A 25,217-nucleotide genomic window follows, 5' to 3' on the forward strand; every position below is an offset into this window, starting at 1 on the left:
CCCTCCGCGGCTCGCAGCGCCCCCCAGCGGCGGGCAGGCGGAAGCGCGCGCGCTCGGCGGGCGCGGGCGGGGCCCGGCGCTGCGGGGCCATGGCGGCCGCGGGCTCCGCTCCGGAGGCGCGTCCCGAAGGGCGGGAGCCCCTGCTGGGGTCCGCGGGGACCGCGGCGGATGAGGACGAGGAGGAGGAGAGCAGGTAGGGGCTGGTTCCGCTGCGAGACGGCGCCAGGAGGTGGGGCGCCGCCGCCGGCGGCGGGAGTGAGCCGAGGAGCCGCCCGTGGGTGCCGGGTCCTTGCCCGCCCCTCACGGGGAAGCCGGGCCTGGGGGCGCTGCCCGGCCGGGGGTCCCGCCCCAGCCGCCGTCCCCAGCGCTCCGGAGCTCGGAAGCCGTGTCTCGGACAGTCCCGGGCCCCGCTGCGGGAGCGGGCCGGGGGCTGCTTCCCTCTGGGGGAGAACACAAAGCCACTCGCTTGGGAAGTTCCTACGAAACGCCGAACAGGGTTAATGTGCGGCAGAAGTCGGGGTGTTTAATAGCAGCCTTCATTGTGGGCAGCTGTTCGTCGCTTGGGTTTCCCCCCCCCCTTCTGACAGCAAAACAAGTGTCTTCAACTTGAAATCGCAGATGTGCCCAAGTCTAGGTACGGCTTGCATAAACAGCGTTTGTAAACTGTGTTTAGGCGTCTGTATATCTATAACCCGAGTTTACACCATCTGAATAGACATTACTTTGTAACTTAGTTTGTAACGTCTATTTTAATTTTTTTTCAGCCCTTGCTATCAACAGCAGTATCTTTTACACACAACTTTTACATTGTACGTTTCTATTTTCTCATCATAAAAACAGATTGGCTGTAGCTTTTAGTCAAATCAAGAGTTGTTCAGGTTTGTGCTTCTACTAAGGTTATAGCTGTGAGGGGTTTAACACCCACTTTTTAAAGGTTTTATATGATCTGTGATGCTCCAAAGTGTCTATACGAAGAGTTTGCAGAATTGAAGACCTGCCTAGATCAAGATCTCTCTGCGTGACATTTGGTGTGTGATAGTGTTTCTGTTACATTGTTTGATTTGTCAATCTAGTATTTTTCCAGCAAAAAATAAATTCTTTATAGTCTTTGCTGAGCGGAAATCCACTCCTGCTTAACAAATTACACAATTGCATTGAGAGGTTGGTGAAAAATGTTTTCAGTGTCATGTGGGAGCCACTAGAAGAGGATCTGATAAAGATTTCTTTCTCCCTCTTGCTTTTTGTTTGAAAACCAGGGATGTTGTGGAATCACAGGAGCATTATAAGAGCAGGTGGCGATCCATCTGGATCATGTACCTGACAATGTTTCTCAGTAGTGTAGGTGAGTAAATACTTGTGGAATTTGATGCTGCTTGTTTAATTAATACACTTTGGTTTGAAAATGACAGGGCTTCCTAAATTCCAGCCACAGAGCTTCTTAAGTGCTCCTGTTCTAACCTCAAAAAAGGTGCATTCTTTGATTCTTCAAAGAGAATGTATGAATCTTAGCAAATCAAACAGAAAGTTACATCTGATAAGTAATAAAACTGGTTTTACACAAAGCGATGGATTGCATAAGTCTGTGGCTTATGACTCCCTAATAGTTTGGTGGTGGCAAGGTAAGGGTTTTGCTCAGAACCCAACAAAACAAAGGTTGCACTTTTATCATCCAGAGTGAAACTTCTGGGGAATGAAAACAGAAATAATTCTTAAGAGGTAAGATCTTTATGGGAATGTATGCTGTCTATTTCAAAACGTGCATCAAAACTTGTTTCCTCCTACTGGACTTTGCATCTCCATTGCAGGACAAATTGAAATTTTATTTCTAAATTCCCCCCAGAAACAAGAATTGATTTTTGACCAGTCAACAAGGTTGATTTTCGACCTTTGATGATTTTCTGTGAGCCTAGAAATTGTCTTGAATTTGATAGGATACTTCAGTAGCTCTTTTTTTTTTTTATTATTACTAATTAAAATCTCTGTGACTAATGAATAAAGATATGTGAGTATATCAAGAAATTCTTCTCACTTTGGGGACCTTGTTGTCTTTCCACTGGGAGGACAACAAAGGAGGTTTTTTGTTTAGTGTGTATGCACCTATAAAATGATCTTTTGAAGACAGTTCCTCCTTATAGGAGGAATTAGCACTCCTTAAAAAAAAAAAAACAGGAAATGCATAGGTTTATACTATAATATATTTAGAGGCAGAAAAATGGACTTGTAATTACTGTTTCAGAAAAGAAAATTACTAATGAAAATGGCAAATAAAATAACTTCAGTTTTTACTGTGTTACAGGTTTCTCAATTGTAATTATGTCTGTGTGGCCATATCTCCAAAAGGTTTGTAAATACGGGGTGTGTTTTAAAAGAATTGAGAACAAAAAATGCCTATTCAGAAAGTAGAAAGTATTTGCAGTAATACAAAACCTGACATTTTATTTAGGAAAAGAAAAAGTAGAGGGAGGTGTGTGGCTTTAAGAGACTTTTATTCTGCCATCCACTTAGACAGCTTTTATTATTTCTTGCAAAATCTGTCAAGTTTTTTTCCTGAATTGATAAAGCTACATCATAATCCAGAAATGTTTGGTTTTCCAATATCATCATTTCCTGGACAGCAGATCAATAGAAGCCTTGCTATTAAAACATAGTAGACAAGACTTGTCTGTGTTTAAAAAAAAAAAAAAAAAAGAGGAAATTGAAGCTAGAAGTTGCTGTGGAGGTATCACATTGTTGCACATAGATCTTAGTATTTTAGTATTCCTAATGGGATAGCCATTGTTCCTGTGATTTTAGGTTAATTGGGGTATTCACCTCTTAGGTCTTAAAAGCAGCACAAAAGTCCCTAAAGCCTCAGTTTAATCTGTGCTAGGATTTTAGTGCCCCTGGAACTGTAGAAGGCAGTTTTCAAATGCAAATTTGGAAGATCATAACCTGGGCAGGGACCTAGAGGTGTCATTGAGGGTGAGGCTGATGCTGAACTCTTGCAGAAGAGAAGAAAATGCATTGCCAGCCTTGTAAATCGAGACAGATTCAGGCATGTGCAGAGACAATGGAAATGACTCCTTGCTCCTGGCACGGAGGGTGCCTGCCATGCTGCTCAAGTTCTGCCTCTAGCCCAGAACATCAGCCGTGCTGTACAAAAACTCCTGGAGTTTGCTGCAAGTGAGCCGTTCCCAGGCTTGGAAGCAAAGCAGATTTTATTGGTTGGGTGCATTGCTGGAGAGAGCGAGCCATGGTTTATTAGCCCAGAGAAAGCATGACAGTACAGAGTCCTTGGTGTCCCAGGTACTAATTCTAGAAGGGTATTGCTGGTAATATCAAACACTCCAGTGCTTTCCCCACAGATGTGACTCCTGTGTTCCTGCAGATCGATCCAACAGCGGATGCCAGTTTCTTGGGCTGGATTATAGCTTCCTACAGCATTGGCCAAATGGTTGCCTCTCCCCTCTTTGGCCTGTGGTCCAACTACAGGCCCAGGAGAGAGCCTCTGGTCATTTCCACTGCTATTTCAGTAGCTGCTAATTGTCTCTATGCCTACGTCCACGTGCCCCATGCCCACAACAAGTACTACATGCTGACTGCCCGCGCTCTCGTGGGGTTTGGAGCAGGTAAACACAGCAGGATTTACATTTCTGGAAACGATTACATTCTGTGTCTCGTGCAAGATGGTTAATGTTAAGTTTTAATTCCAGATTTACCATTATGTGAATGAGAACTTAATATTTAACAAAGCAAAGGCTTGGCCCGTAGTGGTTTGTAACAAAATTGTGTAATGGTGCTGTTGTGTAAAAATACTGGAGGGAGTGCTGGCTTTTATTATCTTGCAAAATAAGAAATAAACCCATAAAATAAATGTCACTCAACAGTTTAACAATATCAACTTGATATTTACATGAATACTTGCTTGGTTTTGGGTTTTTTTGAAGGAAATGTGGCTGTAGTTCGATCGTATATTGCGGGTGCCACTTCTCTGACGGAGAGAACGAGTGCCATGGCCAATACCAGTGCCTGCCAAGCAGTTGGCTTCATATTAGGCCCAGGTAAAGCAAAATCTTCTTTCCTCACTTTTCTTACAAAAGAATTGGGCATTGGAAGTAGGAATCAATGGGAGGAAGTAGGAATCCTCAGCAGGTATATGCAGGGGATTTTAAGTCATAGTTTGTCAGTGATATCACAACTGAATAAATGGGGTCCACTAATCTATACTTCTGTAAGCCAATAAAAATGAAAAATTCTTATCCAATTGCTCTGCATCAATTTAAAATTTAATTTAAACCCCCCCTACTGCATCTTTTCTCTATAGTTTGCCCTTAGCACGAGGGATAATCCAGTCCCAGGACCAAGGTTTTCCATTAGGAGCAAGAGGAAAAAAGAGTAAATTGTCTGTCTGCCAAGAAAATTAACTATTGGTACACTCAGAATTCAGTTCTATTAAGTGTCATGATGCTGTTTATACTGTTTATTTTATGTAATCGAGTACTTCCCTGGCTAGCTGAGATCCCACTGGTATCCATTTTGTTTATTTAGAGTAGAATTCTCTAAGTGTAAAAGGTTTGACAGCTATAATACTTAAATTTTACTTGGCAGTTAGAACAACTTTTCATATGTGTTCTAATGTTTTCTTAATGATTCTCAAGATTTTCACAGTACATTGATGTTTTTAAGTTTTTCAGACATGTTTTACACTTATTGGAGAAGAAGGAGTAACGTGGAAATTCCTTTGTCTTCAGCTGAACATGTACACAGCACCAGTTTTATTTGGAGCTCTCTTAGGAGTTATTAATATTATTCTCATCTTTGCCATATTCAGGTAATCAAGTAAAAAAAATACCCTTATAAATACCTTACCTTGTTTTTGTGGGTGACTTGTAGCAAATAATATACTGCTCAGCAGGAGGAGTAATAAACCTGCTAAAACTATATGTTGTTATTAATTTTTTCAGTGTTTCTGCCCTCTTTAATACCTATCTTTTTCTGATGCTCCCAAATGAAGCTTGGTGATGTTATGCTTAGAATGTAAACTGATTTAAAAAGTTAAAGATATTAGACTATTAGACTTGATATAGTTTAATGTTGGTAGTTGCTGCCCATGTTTTTTTCTCTAAATAATAAGGTTTGCTTGTGTGTAGGGATCTCACAGTCTGTGTCTTTCCTTTAAGATTATACTAGAATATTTCCTTTCTTGACTAGCGTTCACTGCAGTCAGGTGTCTTTGTAGATGATGTTTAATGGAGCTGCAAATAAGTATCCTATAGATTATACCATTTACAATTATTTTAATAGAAACTTGACTCAATAGTAGATCAAGTAAATATGTGTATTAATGAAAAAAGTCCTGCATTTCTAGGGAGCATCGAGTGGATGACATGGGACGGCAGTACAAAAGTATCAATTCTGATGGAGAAGGTATCACTATTTCCTTGAAAACTTATTCAGTGATTATAATTTTTAAGTACTCTTTTATTACATAGAAGCATTTAGAAGTATTCTAAAGTTTGATGCTCTGGGAAGTTGATGTGGAAAATAGGCTACAGGTCTCCCTAGCTGGTCCAGAAATTGCTTCATCTGTCGTGTTGTGCCCATAGTGCTGTCTGGTAGCAAAGAAGGAAAAAAAAGTATGGATCCTTTCATATTCTCACCCTGAGAATCCTGCTGTGTAATTGTGAGCTTTGAAGAGAATGTTTTGGTTTCCATTGTTCAGATATTTCAAGAAGTTTGCTTATTTTGTTGTCACTCAGGACTCATTGGGAAAATAGACTGTGTAAGCAGTTTGGAAATAATTTTCTCTAATTGACAGCGGAATTGAAATTTCAACAACTCCAATTTGGTGTAAAAACTTTATAATTTGAGTTTCAAAGTATAACTGCCTAGCTGCCCACCAACTTGCATGCTAAATACTTGGAAGAGCAAAGGAATCATTGCTGTTTGTAATTCGTGATGGGATAAGAAAAAGCTCAGTGTGCAGTTCAGGTAATTCTTTTCTGTTGCTGCAGGAAGTGATGTTCTGGATCAAAACACAGAAGGAAGCATTGACCATGTTGCTGTGGTGGCACTCAACATTCTCTTCTTTGTCATCCTGTTTGTGTTTGCTGTCTTTGAAACGTAAGTTTGTCTGTTTTCTCTCAAAATATTCCGACATGTAGAGTAATTAGAATGGGGGTGCATGTAAAGGCTTTTCTGTTCCACTCATCTTCCTAACTTCCTAAGTAGAAGTCCAAAACCACAGGCAATCAAGCTGATGTGTACTGACAGTGTATCAAAGGTCAGTAATAACTAAAGGAATGAATTAAAGGTCAGCAATAACTAAAGATATGTACAGTTTGTGGTATAGAAAACATTAATGTAAAAGCTTTTGAATGGAGGCAAACCCATATCCTCAACTTTTTAAGTATTCAAAAAAAAAAGCTTAACTTGGGCTGCCTAAAATCTTCAGAGAAAACATGTTTTCAGTTGAGTACCTTGTTCTTTATTTTTTTGTTTTAGTTTTGTGTGATTTTTTAGTATAATTCTGATTATCTCCAAAAGCTTCAGTGCATCTTTTGTTTCAGTAATGATTAAAACAATTATTTGATAGAGTTGATACAGTTGTATTCTGAAATACACTTTTTATATGACTGGGGATTTTTTAGCTTAAAGAGGTATGGTATTTAGTCCCAAATTTTCTGTCTGCAAAAAAAAAAAAAAAAGTAAAACATAGCATCATTATCTCAGGCTCAAGTGTACTGCATTTTTCTAACTTAGGAAATACTTTGAAGATATATGATTTATTCTGCATGTTTTTTGAGCTCTAATGTAGTTAAAATTTGTTTTACAATATGGCTCTGTTGTGAGTTGCATTATTTTTAGAAAACTTGAGGTTTTAGAGACTGGTTGGTTGCTAAAATTTAAACATTATCAAAAGTTTATTATTTCTGTTCTCTTGGATTTTTTTGTGTTTTTATTACCCTGGCTTGGTTTTCACTCCATCATCATTTCATGAACTATCAGAAATAGATTAATTATGCTTCAGAGTATGGCTGGTGTAGTGCATTGATGTTTGGGATGATACATGTATGGACACTAATGTATGGAAGAAGCTTTTTATGATTACTGTTTTTGTTCTGTCATTCCAGTATAGCTACTCCACTGACAATGGATATGTATTCCTGGACCAGGAAAGAAGCTGTTTTTTATAATGGAATAATCCTTAGCGTGATTGGCATTGAATCAGTTATTGTTTTCATGGTGGTTAAAATACTATCAAAAAAGTAAGTTGTTGGGATTTTGTTCCTTGTGTTGGCTAAATGTGAAAAGCTTTATGGCAGGGCCAGATCTCTTACTCAAGTCTTTTACTTGGTAATGAGTCTGGGTTTACTATGACAATGAAATACTTCCAATTTTGGCACAGCCTTGATGTTGTGGTTGTTCTTTATTCTGTCAACATAACCCCTTCTTATTTGACTGTCTTTTACCCTTGAATCACAAGAAAAGCTGATTTTAAGTTACTGTGATTTTGTAACTTTTCTTGACAGTGCTTGGGTCGGATATCATTTCCACAAACTTATGGGCTATGTCATTAGCAGCTACCTAAATTTTACATTAATTAAATGATACATTTTACTGCAATTTCATTGTTTGGTAGGACTGGTGAGCGTGCCATACTCCATGCAGGCTTACTGATTGTCTTGGTTGGATTCTTTATCTTACTGCCTTGGGGGAAGAAACTACCAAATATCCAGTGGCAAGGTATAGTTCAATCTTACTAGACCACCTTCTTTTGAAAGCCTCTCATTGCAGTTTTGTTCTTAATGATATGAATAACTTATTTTTACAGAAATAAAGAACAACTCCATTCCCGGAACAGCTCCCAGTGAAATGTTAGCACCTTTCTGGAGTTTGCCAGAGCTGCAGCTTCCATCCAACCACACAGCAGAACCTGTGGGCTGCCCTGTCACGCAGTCCTGGTGCCTGAACACACCCATGATCTACCTGGCCCAGTACATCAGCTCTGATGTGCTCATAGGCTTGGGCTATCCTGTTTGTAATGTCATGTCCTACACTTTATACTCAAAAGTCCTAGGACCAAAGCCTCAGGTAAGCACCATGCCTAAATGGTTTATTTCATTTGCTGTGCAAGACTCACACTCTCTATATTAGAATGAGGGGTCTAGTAAAATTCCTTTTGTCATCAGCCAAATAATACTGTGTTTTAAGCAGGGCCGAACTTTGCAGGAGCTTTAATCTTTTTCAAAATCCAAGGCAAGTCTCTAGGGGAATTAGAAAGCAAGGCTTGTGCTACTTATGCAAATCTTACAACGTGAAAATTTCATGACTGTTCTGGCAGAGTCTTTTTCCTAACTACCAGTTCCATATTTGGAATACCACATGGAATAATGTCTCTTACTGTTTGTTATATAAAGACTACAAATAGACTACTACAAAGACTACTACTAGACCCCCAGTATGGGCATTTTTTAGTAGTGAAACACTACAGCAAACTTACATTATTGCTTAACAAAAAAATTTTATTCCCCTTTTGCACATTTTTTCCTTTTATATTTTGGTGAAAGAGACTTCACGCTCTGAGCCAGAACACGTTTTGTTAGAAAGAAGTAGAGTACCTATGAGTGGAGCCTTGGAATTAAAGCTTGGAGAGGCTGAGCACTACTCTTGGAAACAAAGTAATCAGTGTCTTAATGAGTTAAGAAAGATAAGTGGTTGTTTAAATACTTCTAAATTTTCTAGTTAGGCTAATGGGTTGGAATTAATGGCAAGCTAAACAATGCCTGTATCACTTACATAAGCTTTTGATCTGCTGTAGGGTGTCTACATGGGATGGTTGACTGCCTCTGGAAGTGGAGCACGGATCCTTGGGCCTGTTTTTGTGAGCCAAATCTACACTCACTTGGGGCCACGCTGGGCATTCAGCTTGATCTGTGGAGTAGTTGTAGTCTCTCTCTTACTCTTGGAGATAGTATACAAGAGACTAATTGCATTTTCTGTCAGATATGGGAGGATGCAGGAAGAGAATTGTTAAAAGCATATTTTAAAAAAACCCAAACAGTAAAACCAAGCAGAAGTAATACTTAGTTTATTACTGCTTTTGAATGAGGAGTACCTAACCACTGACCTTGTTGGATGTGTGCTAACAATGGTACACCTGTACTTCCATGTTGACAGAACATTTAACTTGATCCTACCCCAATACCTGGTTACCCCTGCTGCAGTTGGCTTCTGTGTCCTGCTTTTCTAGCAGCACAGGAAGGAATGTGAGGGGCAGAGCGATACCATGGCACATTTAAAGTGTGTACAATTTGTATGATGTACTTGCGCACTGAGTGCAGCTGTGAAGGTCACAGGTTATGTGCATCCTTTCCAGAAAGAAGTAAAAGAAATATTATCTTGATTCTGTGAATCAGGATTAGTAACTCTTTTGTAACTACAAGATTAGTTGAGCTGCATGCACTTTGTATGGAGACGCTACTACTTGAGCAAGCTTCCTGATGTTGGGTTTGTTGGCTTGTAAGCACTGGTTCATACAGACCACCTGGTTCTGGAACCTCTTACCTCTCCTCCAGGATTCAAAATGACAGGTGACAGAAATATAGAGGAAGGAAGGTGCCCACCACACAGGTAGTTGAGGTGGGATTTGGGTCTTTAAGTTGACCAAGAGCCATTGAAAATCCATTTCAGCAGCGGTTACTTGAACTACAGTGAACCAAATGTGCAATTTTTCCTCTACTGTTTTGCTGACTGCCTTTTTGTAGCAAGAAGGATAACCTGCAGTTTTGAAATATGCACAGCTTTTCTTAACTACAAGGAAAAAAGTCTAAGCACAATAGTTTACACTTTTGTGCTTGGTGAGAATGAATGCACTGTGCTGAGCAGTGGTGGTTAATTAAGTGGAAGGAGAAAACTGGCTCCTGGGTGTTCACTATTATCTGCAGACTTCTATTTCTTCTGATATTAGGGTACAAGAAACAGGAATTTACACTGTTTTAGTCATTCAGGCTTTATTTTAAAAAGTGAGACTCTAATTTTCCTTCATAATGGGGCCTAAGCTCATCTCTATGGGTTTGTTTAGCTGTTTTAATGCTGAGGAAAACCACCTCCGGAGTAACTCCAATATGAGAGTTGTGGCTGCTGTCTAATGTCTCTAATATTTGAATTTAATAAATGTAATTATTATTCCTATGTACTCAGTTGTTCAAACACTAAGAGACTACTGAATTAAAAGATGATTTTTTCAATACTGTCTGAAGGGGATATAGAAGTTTTATTCTCATGGGCTTTCCTGCTACAGAATCACAAAATGTTGTGAAGAAGGACTTCACTTTTATAAGCTAATTCCATAGTAAGTGCTACTTGTATATTGTTCTTGATATTCCTAGTGCTAAATTCTTTATTTGCAAGCTATTTCCTTGATTTGGACATGACAAAGCAACCAAAGTTCTGTCTTTTAAACAGCAAGCAGCTGAACAAGGAGAATCAGTTCAGCTGAGTTGTGCTTGCACACAGCCAGCACCAGCTCCTCTGAAACTCTTCAACCTCCCCCTTCCAACATAATTTTGGATCCCACTCCATTTAAGATGTTTTCCTGCTTGATAAGGAGGTCATAAGAGTATTTAAGTAGAGATAGAAGCACCATCAGGAGTGTTAGCACACTTGAAGCCAAACGCTTAGGAGAAAAGCTACTGTTAATGCCACTTGCATTGCTGTAAGTATTACTCAATGTGTAAAACAAGGTAAAACTACCTCAAGTTATTAACTCTTCTCCTTTAACCATTACTTGATCATGAAACAAATGAATAGATCCAGGCAATTACCACTGCATTTATTCTTTTTTTTTTTGTATAACATGCTTGTGCAGGGAAGTTTTAAGCTGCTGCTACAAAAAAATAAAAACAGACTTATAAAACATATACATATTTACATATATTACTTGTAAGACATAAAAATATAAGTTATTTACAAATACAAATACTTGAACAGCACAGATGCATTTTCCTTGATTGTTGGCACTGAGTAAGCAGTGGAGTAAGAAAAAAATACAACAGATTCAGATTATTTCCAAAGACTTAACACAGTCAAGAATGAAGTTTCTCAAAGCTTGGCTTGAGGGAGTTTATCCATCACTTTAATGCAAAGTATGTTTTGTATGAGACTTCACACACAATTAGCTAGACATAAAGAGAGAGTAACCCTCCCCTTCCTAGATTTTTACTAGATTTTGGAAGAATCTCTGTATAAGCTGAGTAAGATCAGTCACTTTACTGGGAAGTCAGTGAGTGAGTTTATTAAGCTCGTGTGCCAGGACACCCGGTTTCCTTGAATCAGTGAGGACCAGCTGGATTGGTAAACATTACAAGAATAGAAGACAGACAGTGCAGCTTCTCTTTGATGTATTCTGGCAACTTATCATCTTCTCCGTACCTAGAGTGGCAAAGCAGCATAGAGAAAGTGAGATGCTTAAATAATTTATTTCATGACAATATAGTTACTTCTAAACATTACTTTCCTCAACCTCCCTGTTTTTAATACTGCGCATGAATAGTGGCTGTACTCTGGAAACCAAGTAATGCATTCCCAGTTTGTTTTAGTCATTTGTTATGCAGATAACAAATGAATATTTATTTGTTATCAGTTGGCTGTGGGTGCTTCTCTTTATTTAATAAGCTTACATAAGCTAACCAACCGTGAAGTGATGGCAATGCTAAGGTTTAAAATTTACAAACCAAAGTCAGTAGCAGCTGTGAAGTCACCTGATGTACAACAGCCTTGTACTGAGTTACCTGGATGTTTTTATGGCAGGAACAGACTCACCTGGTTGTCTGGCCATCAGGAGAAGTGTAAGTGATGGAAGAGACACCTGCTTGGGCTACCAGCTGGGATCCATCATTGAACTGAACCCATACAGCTCCACTGGTCAGCTGATGAGAGAAGTTACATTGTGGCTTGAGCATAGGAAATACAAAATCACAAACCTAGAACTCTTCTTATAATGGAAGCTGGAAGCTTTTCAAAATTGCTAAAGGGACTTAGGTATTTTGGTCAGTCTTTTAAAGATAAAGATTGCATGGATATTACTTTGGAGGAAGTAGTCTCATGCTGACTTCCTCAGTTTTCAAATGCTTGGCTTTAGTTATCCTTGTCAATGTCAGATAAATAAGGAATTACCGTTAGCTTTACCACTCCTAGAGACATTTTATGAAGGGCCAAAGTCTAAAAAGAGGCCCATTTGTGAGAGTTCACAGGTGTACACAATTTAAACTTGATATACAGCAAGAGAATTTGTTCTGTTAGGACAGGAAGCTTACTTGAGCTGGATAGCCAAGAACAATGTTTTAAACGTAAAGCTTATCCAACAGAAAAGCAGAGGGAACATGGCTTTGCAAGGAAACAGCTTTTCCTGCTGTAGAGAAGATACATTTCTCTTGTACAGATCTGGTCCATAGCTATTAAAAACTTTGTCATGACACCTTTGCATCTGTATTAGTGAACAGAGAAGTTAAACAGTTTCAGTTTTTGACCAGAGTCAAATTTAAATGACAAAGGACACTGAAACAGGCAGTAATAACCACAGGAAAATTGTGGTAACTGAGAGACTGAACTATTATTTTGCTTATGCATACAAATTTTAGACTTAAGCTGTAGTGCACAACTGAATGATTCCTCACAAATCAAGTTTAAAGTTAATGACTTAAAAATAGATATCTCAAATTAGTAGGAAGAAGAATAGACATGCCTCCTTTATTAATTTCTCACCTGAGAAGCCCAACCAACATTTTTCACAAAAACAGATTTGACAAGTTGGGCTGAATTTGGACTGCATTCCGTTTGATGAACAGAGGAGCACGTCTTTTCAACAGTGTTACTCAGAAACGTAGGCTTTTCACAGGGCACCACCTAAAACCCAGAGATGCACAGAATTAACAGCCTTGGCATTAATCCTTCTAATGAGCTGTAGTGGTCAGTTGCCACCTGTTCATGTGTACAGACAGATTTAGCCTCTATGCTTCATTTCACAGCATTCCAGTATAAAAACCTCACAGGGACACAACTTTTTGTATTCAGTTCACTCCAGTCAGGTGGAAATGGTCAGATTCTGTACTAGGGACACAAACTACACAATCAAACACATGCACATCCTACAAATGTAGATTGATGTATATTCAACAGAGCTCACAATACAAACCCAGCGTGCCAAGACCCCAGTATAACGCAGGAAGTTTTATCAGGAACCAAAGCTTGGTGGGTCTTTTAAACAAATCAAATGAAATTGCTCACAAAGCCTTATTGGCTACACATATAGTCTCACTTAACCCTTTTCTTATATGCACACACTAACACTTGATTCTTTCAAAACAACAACAACATCAAGTGCCAATACCCTTCGTGACACTATTTGTTACACAGCACTGAGGGTACATCAAAGCTTTCAAACTAAAGACTGTGCTGTATAACACAAGTAAGCAATTTTCAAATTCTGTTCCCAGGAGGCATTTGTGGTAAAGTTTTGGAGTGTTCTGATTTTTCAGATGCTCTTCAATCCAGATATCAAAAGTTAGTTGAAATCAAAGCTAACATTTCTAGTCAGTATGCTCACAAATGGCTAATAAAAGCTCTGGCCATACAAACGTAATTCCATTAATTCAAGTAAAACAGCTATATGGGAGACTGGTCTTCATGGTACATCCTTCTGTACTTACAGGAGCACAGTCTGGAGTCTGAACTGGAGTACAACTGGCAGCTTGATTTCTATCCAATGCCACAACTTCTTTTGAATAGTCTGTCTTGTCCAACAGTGGAGGTGCTACAGCCTGTGGTGATTCAGTATTACCAGGTTTCCTGGAAAAATAATGACAAAAACGGGGAAAAGGTCTGTCCAAAAGGGATTAAAGAAACAAGTGAGGAGACAGCTCTTCCTTCATTTCACCATGGACTGTCCAAAGCATCTGATGGCAGGAGTCTTCTGTAGAACTGTTTTTCAGTTCAAATACATAAGTATGCAATAAATGTTCAATAAATACATAAATATTCAACTACATCAGTATTTTGAACTGAAAGATATTACCTTCCAACAATTATTGGAAAAAATGGAGCACTTCCACTCCTCTTCTCTTCTTCCAAAACAGCACATTCCAGTGCAAGGCATATACGATGTCCCTGAAATGAGGAGTTTATTCAAGTTTTAAATTGAGACTTGTATAACTATTTCATACACATTTCGTGTGGCAAGTGAGGCCACACAAGGCAATTTCGACGGCAATTTTGAATTTTTCAAGTTGTATAAAGCAGCTTCATTCATTGTGTTTAATCCTTTCATCAGACAGGCAAACCTGCTTTACACACTAGTAAGAATTTCCCCTCAGTCTCACTTGTGAGAAATTGTAACCGTGACCTCTGCTTCTGATTTTCCAGAAATATCACCCTCCCTCCTTAATAGTGTAATAAAAAACATGGAAAGCAACACAGGAAGCACATTTGTGAAAGGGAAGCTGAATTTTCAGGAAATTGCTTGGAAAAGGTCTGTTTTAAACATTTTACCTCATTTGCATGATCCATATAAGCTTGGATTTCCTTCTTCAACCCTGCTTGGCTTTCTCCTTTCAAAGTGAAGGATTTCCCTGACTTTTCAATCACACGAGTTATACCAGCTGTCTTATGGATCTTTGCTCCTGCAAGAAAATGTGAACACTTTTAGTGTGAGCTGTATAAAATAACAGTTCAACCATGGAAGGCTTGGAGGAGGGACATGCCTCTTACTAAGCAGGTTAACTACTAAAGGTAGATGTGAAGAAGAGCTCATGAATAAAACCAAAATTAAATTCAAAAAACATTTCTGCAACATGTACTTCCTGAAGAAAATATCAGTAAAGAATTAAAGAATCAACTAATCTACAAGTGCTAAAATAAAGGCAGGGTGTCCAAAAAACTGCTTATAGTGCCTTATTTTCTTCAAACTGGAGTGGTGGTTGTTTAGTGTTAGGCAATATTTTAGTGGAGCCCTAAAATCATGATTTAGCTATTTGCATAACTGCAAAAATGAATACATACCATCATAAAAACAAATTTCAACATCTGCAGGGGGTGAATTTTCCATCAACATGCACTTGGCATATCTTGTATAAAACGTCACTTTGGGGGTTTTTGTTCTCACCAACTGCACAAACTTAGCTGCATACTGGTATTTTTTCCAGTACTTTTCTGAAAAATAAAATTTTAAAAAAATTAGAATTTAGCAGATTAAACACTGTGCACCCGCTTGAAGAGAAGTAATTTAAATGATGTATTTGATAGCCCAAGGTTGTGAATAGTGTTTAAGTACTTGACAGACATGTTTAGAGAAACTGACTTATTTACACCAACAGCTCCCGGTACGAATGAGGAAAAGATTACAAGAGTTTTAATTTTAGTATACTACATTGTAAAGGGGAGACTCCTTAAAGCTCCCATATAAAAGGAATCAAAACCCATGGGTTACACTTCCTTGTGAAGTTTCAAAACATTTTCCAGTTAAACTGTAGTTTGAATCTAATTCTGAAAGGAGTTTTACTTCAGAGTTATCTGAAAAGTAATAGATAAAAGCTATAAAGTTGCAAGATTCACTTAAAATATCACATTAATCATTACAATTTTAAAGTAAATTTCAGGTTACCTGGCAAGTTGTCAAAATTATATCTGCAGATGCCTTCAGGAGGAGGAGGAGGTCTGTCATCAAGAAGGAAACCTCTTCCTTCATTTGGATGATAAACTGCAATCTACAAAAAGGGAATAAAAATTTTGTGTAGTTGCAACTTACTACAGCACTCTGCACTTTTAACAGGTATGGAAATAACTCACATTTTAGTTAATTACTATGATTTACCATGAAAACTCTATTCCTCTAAATAATTATTTAACAGCAGCACTTTTTCACCAACACTTCACCTATTCCAAAATCAAGTCCAATTTTTTCTCTGAAATAATTGCTTGCTCCCTATATTTACATGGCTTTTTTTATGGAGGGGCAGAGTTTACAGCTGTGCATATATAAACAGTGGATTTCAAAAAAATAATCACTTAAAAAGAAAAAAACAGCTCTGAATGAACTCCAAGCACTTCATAAAACAGTGAAGAAATCAAAAATGTACTCACCACATTTCCATCACAAGATATTCTGAGAACTTCTTTCACAAGTTCCTGCGAGCGGTGTTCTTTCAGAAACTCCATACACACTTCCCCGGTGTCTAGAATGCTCACCTAAAATACATTAAACATAAATTTACTTTCTGCAAAAGGTAAGATACCACTTTTTTTTTCCCCAAAAATACTTTAATAAATGCTTTGCTTTTTCCTTAAATGCACTTCAAACAGATAAATGCTTCTTACAGTAACTTTTATTATTAGTGCTGTTTTTTTAAAAGCAGAGCACTTCAAGATGACTGAAGTGTATCAGCCTGGTAACTAAGGGTGAAGCTTCTTAAGTGACAAAACACAGACAGGTCTGCTCTATTATGCTTTAAGTATTCTCTATACAAAAGCTAAGATGCATCTTATTACTATGATTTTAAATTAAATTATTCTAGATTCAGTTTCCTAAAAAGATCTATTTCTATTTTACCAAGTGATTTGTAAAAGAGGCAGTCACACCATATTAAGCACTTCAATTGTTCTTCCCATTTTCAGAACTGATACTTACCACTGCATTTTTGGTTTTCTGCCTGATGGGTTTCAGCCTGTGAGCGGTGAGAGGTGACACAACACTTCGCAGTGTAGGTTTCTGGTGTGCTGATGGTTCTTGGCCACAAGTTTGGTTTTGCTCTGGAGTTGACCAAAGGCCACATGTCATTCTGGAATTCAGCCAGAGGCCAGGCTGAATTTTCTCATTTTTGCAGACAACTCCAGGGATGCATTGCTTTGGATTTCTCTGGTTCGAAGAATGTGGACAGTCACCAGATGCTCCATGATTCCTTATATCTTTTAAGGTGTTCCATGCATTCCTTGGTGCATCCTGCTGCACATCCAGATGGTACCGAAAACCTCCCTGTGCGTTACTCTTGCCAGGCAGGTCTGCAGGTGGTCCCAGAGGATCTGAAAGCATCAAAAAGGGACATTGCAGATTCAAAAAGTCACAGCCAGAAGAAAAAAATTCTAGTATAGCTTTAAAAGCCTTTCAAGGGATTGGCTTAGAAGGCTTATTGAAGGGAAGAATGGGATTTCTTTCATTCTCAGTCCAAATCATCAGGCCTTTTAGTACCATCAACACCAATGCTAGCAAAATTCCAGTGCTACTTTAAGGTGTTCCTACATTGCAGTTATGATGGTCTTCAGTTTTTATACATCAAATAATCTTTAAGAATAATTTAGAAACAAAATACTAGGATTTCAAATAGGTTCTTACACAAGAATTAGTTTAATCTGTTGAAAAACAGCTTATTTGCCATTCGGATAACCACTAGTAGCAAATTCCATATATCTTGCAGTTGATCTAACTAGTGTTTTACCATCTACCAGAGGTTTTAGTACTCAAAATGTTAAATGCATACCATAAATCCCTTGTTTTATTTTTAAAATACTTGTATTTATTTCTTTTAAACACCTGTTTTTATATTTAACCTTCCTATAACTCCTTCCCTAGTTTTGATATTTAAGCCCTTGATCAACTTTCACCTCACCCACATCACTATTGTGCTCCTTCTGCTGCGTGGCTGATCAGTTGAGAAGGGACCAAAAATTAAATAGGATTACTCAGACCATATGTTCTCTGATTCCAAATCCCTGCAGACAGGATGGGAAGGAGTCCAGTAATATCAAACCAAAAAAGGTCAGAATGGAGTTATGGTTTATTCTTATGATTAAATTACTTTATTTGCAAATGATGTAATATGATGCACAACAAAGAACACCTCCTTCCCTTCTGTGTCTTTGTCCTTTCCTCCACCCATCCTTCTGCAGCCTTATTATCTTTCTCATTCATTGAGGTCCCATCTTCTCTTACTTAGTTGTAATTGCACAACTAAATTAACATGGCTTTCAAGTCACTTGCTAATATTTTGTCATATATTTGTTCTCACATATTTACACAAGTGGGTGAGTAATTATGTCAGGGTCTAAAATTCTGGTTTCCTCTTTGTTTGGTTTTTTTTTTGCTAAAATAGTAGTAGAAAATAACAAGCTTGTTTTAGGAAACTGTATGTTCAAATTCAATGTTCAAAGAAATAAAAGAAGAATAGAAAATCCCCCTGAAACTATTACAAGTCTCTAACTTGACTGCAAAAATACACAAGTGATGAGTAACACACCATTTGTTTGCATGCTTCCAAGCCACTGCTGCATCGTCTCAGCCTGGGACTTCTGCTCTAACAAACCAATCTGGGGCTTCACTGGGCACAGATAATTTGAGCTACAAAATAAAAGTCACGCATGTTATCAAGATTGCATCAAAGACACTTGCACAACAAAAGTTAAAATGCTACAGCTGCAGAAAGCACAACACTTAGATCATTTAGAAAATGCAGGTGGCATTTTGAAGCTCTAAGCAGCATAGAAGGTGCTTCTTTTTCATGGGGTAAAGAATAGGAAAAGAAAATAGTTTCCAAATGGAAAGAAAAGTGATGATAATGCTGCCAGCAGTAGCTGTTCTTACATCTAGCTCTTAATTCGCAGCCTTGGAGAAGACCCAGTGATGACATGACACCCTTGAGCCCCCCTGTATCTCACTCAGCATAACAAACATGCAGCTGAAAGATGCCAGTCCTACCACCCAAAATAATTTGAATTTGTATAAAATACAGTCAATCCCAAAAATTATCATGATTTTTTTACCAGTTTTTTAGATGATCACATATATGTAGCCACAGGTGATAGAATCCATGTGTTGAAGAATAAAGAATACACACGAAACCAGTTACTGCAGAGTCGCTGATCTGTTGTGAATTCACACTAAGCTCCTGTGAGGTTTTTTTATCTCCACAGCCTCAACCTGTCTGCACTTTCTCGAGTCATGATGACTACTTCACCATTGGCAAGGGCTCACTTATCACCAAAACCACAGAATATAAACCATCTAACTGAAGTCTTAGGACTTGCATTTAAGATTGCCGTGCAAGCTAATTACAGGTGTAAGAGGCTTTCCTATTATCAATTATATTAAAAAAAAAAAAAGGTGTAACCATTAAGTTAATCCCACACTCACATTAATATTCTCTCTTTTTACATTTAGCATGGCTTTGTGAAGTCATGGGGAACAAAAGTAAGCAAGCATTACAGTAACATTTGTATAAATTTTTGATTTATCAAACATTTCTCAAACTAGAAAGAATGCACATGCCCAATGAACTTTGCTTATGTCAAACACCTGAGAATAGTCAAGAAAATTTCTTACTCCATTTACTTTTTTTACAGGGAAAAGTTCGTGTTTGTCTTTTCCTTGAACTGATTTGCAAAGAGAAAATATAGGAAATGATGCCAGTTCTTAATGTGGTGAGAAATGCAGGAACTCAGATATGGAAGTCCTTATATTAAAACAGAAAATTTTTCTTTTGACATTCTGCTCATGGAAAGTGTATAGAAAAGGAGCCAGGATTTTACAGGAAGTTACAAAAAAGTACAGGACTTAATTTCAGATAATTATCTATGATTGACACTTTCCTTCTGGTACACATCTTTATAATCTATAGCCTAATCTTTACTGAATTTTTGTTTTATCCTCTCCAAGCATAAGAAAAAATCACCTCAAGAGATCAGCAAGTAAAAATGTTGATAATTGCACTTTGAATGCCTTCTCCCCTCATCTGTCTCTTCTACAAAGAACAATTAGCAAGGCTCTCTACTACAATTACTGTGGGGAAAGAAAGAATCAACTTGCTGCAAGTGGAAAGAAGACAATAAAGGAGCTCTAAATTTCATCCGAATAAAAAACTGATTCTTACTGTGGTTGATCTTTTACAGGTGGAGATACCTGCTCTTCAAAAGAACCAGAAGTACTAGAAGTCTTCTCCTTAAATATTTCTCCTATATCAGTATAGCTGCTGGCAGGTGAAAAGTATTCTGTGTTTTCCCTTGTTCCTATTTTAGGCTTGGAAAGCACTTCCAAAGAGTGACACCGCTCCATGATGTTGGATACGCCTTGAGTGTGGCTGTGGGATGTACCAGACCTGTCTGAGGAGTGGGCTCTTCGGAGGTAGCGGGAATGTGGCCTCTCCTCAGCGGGCTGCATGGTTCTTCCCCTGCCACTTACTCCAATTTCCTTTCCCTGAATTCCCCACTGTTGGAAAGAACCACTTCCATCTCCTGATGAATTATTACTGGAATTCTTGTTTGTAGGAAAAAAAGTAATTTTATTTGGGAGCGGCTGTCCAACTAACAGCTTCTTCTTTTCCTTCAAGCTACCACTGGTACTGATGCTGGAAGAGCCCGTGAAGGTCGTAGAGATGGTGGCATTTCCACTGTCCATGGAATCTTCTGAGGTTCCCAGGTCTCTGCTCCGTGCAGAGCTACCCCTGGCCATGAAAGGATGATCCAAGACTGAGGAAAGGCTCAAGCGATCGGCGGGGTTTTTGCGCAGTAACCTGTGAATGAGGTCCTGCGCCTCTCTCGACAGGAAGGCTGGCATTTCATAATCTGCCAGCACCACTTTGTGCAGCGTGTTCCTGACCGTGTTCGTGTCAAAAGGCGGCTTGCCAATGAGCAGAGTGTAAAACATACAGCCCAGAGACCACACGTCGGACTCCAGCCCGTGTGGGCTCCTCGTGGCTATCTCCGGAGAAATGTAATTGGGAGTTCCACACATGGTGTAATGCTTCTCATGAGGCATCTTCAGCTGAGTGGCCAACCCAAAATCAGCAATCTTTACGTTCATGTTGCTGGTGAGTAGGATATTGGAGAGGGTGAGGTCCCGGTGCAATATTCCATGGGAATGGAGGTACAGCATACCTGTGATAATCTGGTGCAAGAAGTGTCGCGCTGTCAAAACAAAAACGTTGCAGTCTTATATTTGAAATCATAGCTCTGAAGATAACTCGGCTTAAAGTCTGCTATTTGTCTTGCTTCTTTCTTACAAGGCTGTGTAGGTGTCAGACTAGTGAAACTGGAATTAACTTCATGATTTCTACTTTAAGCAAAACGACACAACTTTGTTCATTATCTAACACAGGAAACAGGACTGGGAATATTTTGAATTGGCCCAAACTTTCTCAAATTAGGTTCTTAAGAATTAAAGCTAAAGTTGCTCATCATTTTTGGAAACAGATACAAGTTAACTTAATGATACCTTCATAGCAATACCCCATTCATCCAGTCCTGTGGCCTGGGTCCCAAAAAATCCCTATCTATGGCAGTATCATGGAATTACATTAGAAACTGACAGAGAAGCAGGTAAGCTGGAAGAACTGAGCGAGAGGTGAGCAGTGAGGTAAGTCTGGAAGCAGTAAAGCAGAAGTTGCCAATTTTCCTGTTCTTCTTCTTTCCTCTTCCCAGTCTTTACCCACATTTCAACAGATTTTTAAGTAAAATGGCAAGCTCTGCTTTCTATCAGTCTCTGCCTTCTAAGCTGACCATCTTTTTATACTCCAAATAGCACAAACAGAAACAAATGTATATATAAATGCGAGTGAATAATAATAAGTGCACAATAATAATCAATCTCTAGATAATCACTTACCACAAGATTTTAAAGTATAGAAACTGCAAGAGAAGTTTTAAATACTCTCTAGAATTCAATGTTTATTGAGGGAGCCATAAAACATAAATGCAGAGGGCTCCATAGACCAAAAAAAAAAAAAAAATCTCACCTTCATCTTCGGAAAAGGGTTTCTTTCTGTTCTTTATGTATCTGCTCATTTCGCCATTGTGACATATCTCAAGTATCAAGTACACGTAGTTGCTATCTTCAAAATAGTTATAAAGCTGGAAAAAAAAAACAAGGAAAAAATGAAATTTCATTTTGTAGACCATGCAGCAAGTCACATATACAGCCCTCTCTACAAACCCCATGGTTCTTACCTCGAGTATAGATGGATGCTTTAGCTGACAATGTATTTTCACCTCATTCTGAACCCTCTGAACCATTCCAACTTTGTGCATGGCTTTTTTGTCTATCTGTAAGTGGATCACAGCATAACTTAGATGTTCACTGCATGTTTGCCTGACAATTTTTTAAATACAAGCAAGTTTTCACACAGTTTACCTTAAAATACTCTTTTAATGAATAAGTGTAACAGATAATTGGAGGAACACTACAACTGAAAGCAGTCAAGCATTAACACTATCAATATTAACACTTATTAATATTTTTTCTGAAATACTTAAGCAGAGGAACCTAAATGTCATTTTGCTACACAGATAGGCTAAATACTGTCAACAGTAAAAAGCATTTCTATTAATTACTACGTCTGTTTGGTTGTGGTGCATCTTTCAGGATCAAGATGCAATCTTCATGTCCATTATTTACAAACATTTAACCCAAACATCAGTGCCCAACTGCAGAACCCCAGCCTGTTGCAACATTGCATTTGGTCTCTAGGGAGACGGACACTTTCTTGGCCGGCCGCCTTACCATTTTGATGGCCACTTCCAGGCCGGTTTTCAGGGATACTGCTCTGTAGACCCCCGCGAAGGAGCCCTTCCCCAGGAGGTTCCCCACCTTGAAATCCTGCAAGACCAACAAACCGGCCTCGTTAGCCCGGGCCTTTGTCACTCAGCCTTCGCAGCGCCTCTCCCGATGCGGACCCTCCCACCAGCGGTGCGGAGCCCACGCACCCCCGAGATCCGGCCAAACCCCGAGGCGGCCCGGGGGTACCTGGAGGGAGCTCTCCGGGGCCCGGCGGCGGGGCCCGGCGGGGCCGCACAGCCACCCCCGCCGCATCCTCCTGCCGGCACCGCACTGCCGCCGGCGCTGCCCGGGGCGGCGCGGCCGGGCCGCCTTCCCGCCGCCTCTCCCGCCGCGGCTCCCGGGACGCGGGATACACCCGCCCCCGGCTGCCATGGCAGCGGCCGCGGAGCCGCCGCTCCCCGCGAACACGTGGGGACGGGGCGAAGGCGCGGGGGGAATCGCGCTCCCACGAAGCCCCGCCGGGAGCGGGACGAGCCCGCGCCGGGCCCCTCCGCGCCCCGCGGCGGCAGGGGCTATGCGCCGCACCTCTATCCTCTCGCCGATGCAGGTCGCCATGGCGCCGGCCGTTCTCCCTCGGGTCCCGCTACCGGTCGTGCCGAGAGCCTGGGGCGCGGTTAACCCATTAGGGCGCCCCGGGCCGCCCGCCCCGGCGCAGCCCCGCTCGCTCCCGGGCCCGGGGGCGGCGGCTCCGCGCCCCCCCCCGCCGACATTTTGAAAAGTCGCGCCGTTACCACCCCGGCCCCGCCCCGACCCGGGACGAGGCTGCGTCTGACGCAAGCGCGTCACGCAGCGGCGCTCGCGCGCGGGCCCCGCGGCCGGGCTGAGAGGAGGAGGAGGCGCCTCTCCGCGCGTGCGCGGGGCGGGGCGTGCCCGCAGAGCCGTTAGGGCGCGTGCGCCGTGAGGGGCGCGCGTGGCGCCTCAGCCCCGGGGTGTCCCGCCGTGGGCGAGTCCTGGAATATTGGGGGCTTATTCTGGCGATCCTCTGGTCCTAACCCCCGCTGCCAGGGGCAGGGACACACCCCAGAGATCAAGTTATTGGAGTTGCTTTGGGCTGGGGACATAATTTTTATTTTTATTGTTTTCTATTTGTTTACCCTGCCCTCTGAATTATCCCACCTCATAAACATCTCGCGGGCTCCTTCTGTAGCAGGGGAATGCTCCCGAAGTTATTTTCGCTACAGGAGGCAGGCATCCAGGATGCAAGGACGAGGTGGAGTCATTTAGTGTTACCCAGCTTATGGCTGTAAACTCAAGCAGTTCCCCCATGAGCTGCCAAATTTCATTGTCGAAATAAAATACAGTGGTGGCTTGTGATCAAGCTGCACTTTCTCCTTCATGCGCTCCTTAATGGGTGTAAAATGGGATGTGGATAAATGTTTTCTCAATCACAGAGTCCTTACAGATAAACCAGGAGCTGTGTGAATTAACAGTCATCACTGGCTTGAGTAACTAGGGTGGAAGATTAGTAAAAAATAGACTTTAAATTTAATTTCAAGGCTTGATTATTTACCTGAAGAGTGATGAAGGTGCATCTCCCCTGGCTGTCCAGCCTGCAACATGCAGTGAAATGATGCTTTCCTCTGTCTCGGTAAAAAGGAACTGGAATCACTCTTGTGTTGTTGGGTTGCATTTATGACTGCAGGGGTCAGCATCTGCTGTGAGCAGAGCTTGTGAGACAAACCAACCATGTAACAAATCCTTTGCTAACTCTTTTCCCCAGAGAGCACAAATCTTGTTCTCAGGGCTTAAGCTTTGAAAGAAATGCTATCATAAAATCTTCTTTAAAGAGATTTAAGAGAGTTAATGGGACTCCCTTAAAATAGGGCATGCAGGCCTTCCTTCAACTTTATTGCATGACCAAAATGTAAAGATTTAGGACATCATCAAGTGGAAAAGTCTGATTAGCAACAAAAGTAAAAAGGAACCGAGTAGGAAGGATGATAAAAAACATAAGGCAGCATAAAGTTACATTTTACAAATCATAATAACGTCATCGTTGGTTACTCTGCAGCTTTACTTGAGTCTTGGCCACAAGGTTCATGACACTGGTGGTTTCACATATTTCCCATAGGTATATTTCTTTCTTATTGCTGCTTTTCACAGACACAGGGCAGCTTTCTCAGATGTATCTGGTAGTGCCAGTCTAGACAACAGACGTTGAATCTTGTTGAAAACATTGCTGGTGTGTCCTGGGTAGATGATGAGTTGTGAGCCTGTAATGATCCATCAGTCCTGGCTTCTGTTTGACCACTAGGACTTAAAAAAACCCAGTTAATACATCAAAAATATTTGCTTTGATATGTTAACCTTGTATTCTAAATATTCAAATAAATGGTGCTTTGCCTTCCCCAGCATCTGCTCAAGAGATGGCTGTGACAGGGCACGTGTTTCAGTGGCACTGCAGGTGGGGCAGCGCAGCAGAACAAGGACCCAGCAGTCCTCGGAGCCTGCTGGGGTGTGTCAGCAACGTGAGAGACTCAGTGCAATTGTTGCCAGCTCCTCCTGTCAAGAGCAATTTATTTTTTAAAACTGAGCTTTGTAGTTATACAGTCGTAAAACTTCAGTGGGGTGTTTTCACGCCTAGCACCACTGAAATGCATGTTTTGTTTTCCTATTTATCATGATCGTCCTGTGAAAGAGGATC

The 25,217-nt window shown here is 40.3% G+C and overlaps 2 protein-coding genes across 6 annotated transcripts; one reads left to right on the plus strand and one right to left on the minus strand.

Annotated features, from left to right (window-relative positions):
- The first annotated feature begins 9 nt into the window (after positions 1-9).
- MFSD8 (major facilitator superfamily domain containing 8) lies at positions 10-10,171 on the plus strand. 2 transcript variants are annotated; one of them, XM_038135060.1, is made up of 12 exons: positions 10-193; positions 1,257-1,342; positions 2,297-2,340; positions 3,368-3,608; positions 3,927-4,040; positions 4,666-4,810; positions 5,348-5,406; positions 5,994-6,102; positions 7,113-7,247; positions 7,622-7,725; positions 7,814-8,073; positions 8,801-10,171. In XM_038135060.1, the coding sequence occupies exons 1-12, from the start codon at positions 90-92 to the stop codon at positions 9,014-9,016; spliced, it is 1,617 nt and encodes a 538-aa protein (XP_037990988.1). In that variant the 5' UTR covers positions 10-89; the 3' UTR covers positions 9,017-10,171. The 2 variants fall into 2 exon arrangements, with proteins under 2 accessions (XP_037990988.1, XP_037990989.1); XM_038135061.1 differs by lacking the exon at positions 10-193 and having other exon boundaries at positions 1,254-1,342; positions 3,345-3,608.
- A 149-nt stretch (positions 10,172-10,320) lies between these two features.
- On the minus strand, positions 10,321-24,148 carry PLK4 (polo like kinase 4). Of its 4 annotated transcripts, none has more exons than XM_038135058.1 (16): positions 24,084-24,148; positions 22,517-22,612; positions 21,964-22,059; positions 21,753-21,867; positions 19,893-20,925; positions 18,264-18,364; positions 16,661-17,052; positions 16,117-16,221; positions 15,638-15,740; positions 15,037-15,186; positions 14,527-14,657; positions 14,054-14,145; positions 13,689-13,827; positions 12,745-12,885; positions 11,803-11,909; positions 10,321-11,412 (listed from the first exon to the last, which is right to left on the minus strand). In XM_038135058.1, exons 2-16 carry the CDS (start codon positions 22,517-22,519, stop codon positions 11,313-11,315), a joined length of 2,808 nt encoding a protein of 935 aa, XP_037990986.1. In that variant the 5' UTR covers positions 22,520-22,612; positions 24,084-24,148; the 3' UTR covers positions 10,321-11,312. The 4 variants fall into 4 exon arrangements, with proteins under 4 accessions (XP_037990986.1, XP_037990985.1, XP_037990983.1 ...); XM_038135057.1 differs by lacking the exon at positions 24,084-24,148 and adding an exon at positions 23,099-23,359; XM_038135055.1 differs by lacking the exon at positions 24,084-24,148 and adding an exon at positions 22,760-22,874.
- Positions 24,149-25,217: the final 1,069 nt, after the last annotated feature.

This window comes from Motacilla alba, chromosome 4, assembly GCF_015832195.1.
Source record: "Motacilla alba alba isolate MOTALB_02 chromosome 4, Motacilla_alba_V1.0_pri, whole genome shotgun sequence".
NCBI lineage: Eukaryota > Metazoa > Chordata > Aves > Passeriformes > Motacillidae > Motacilla > Motacilla alba.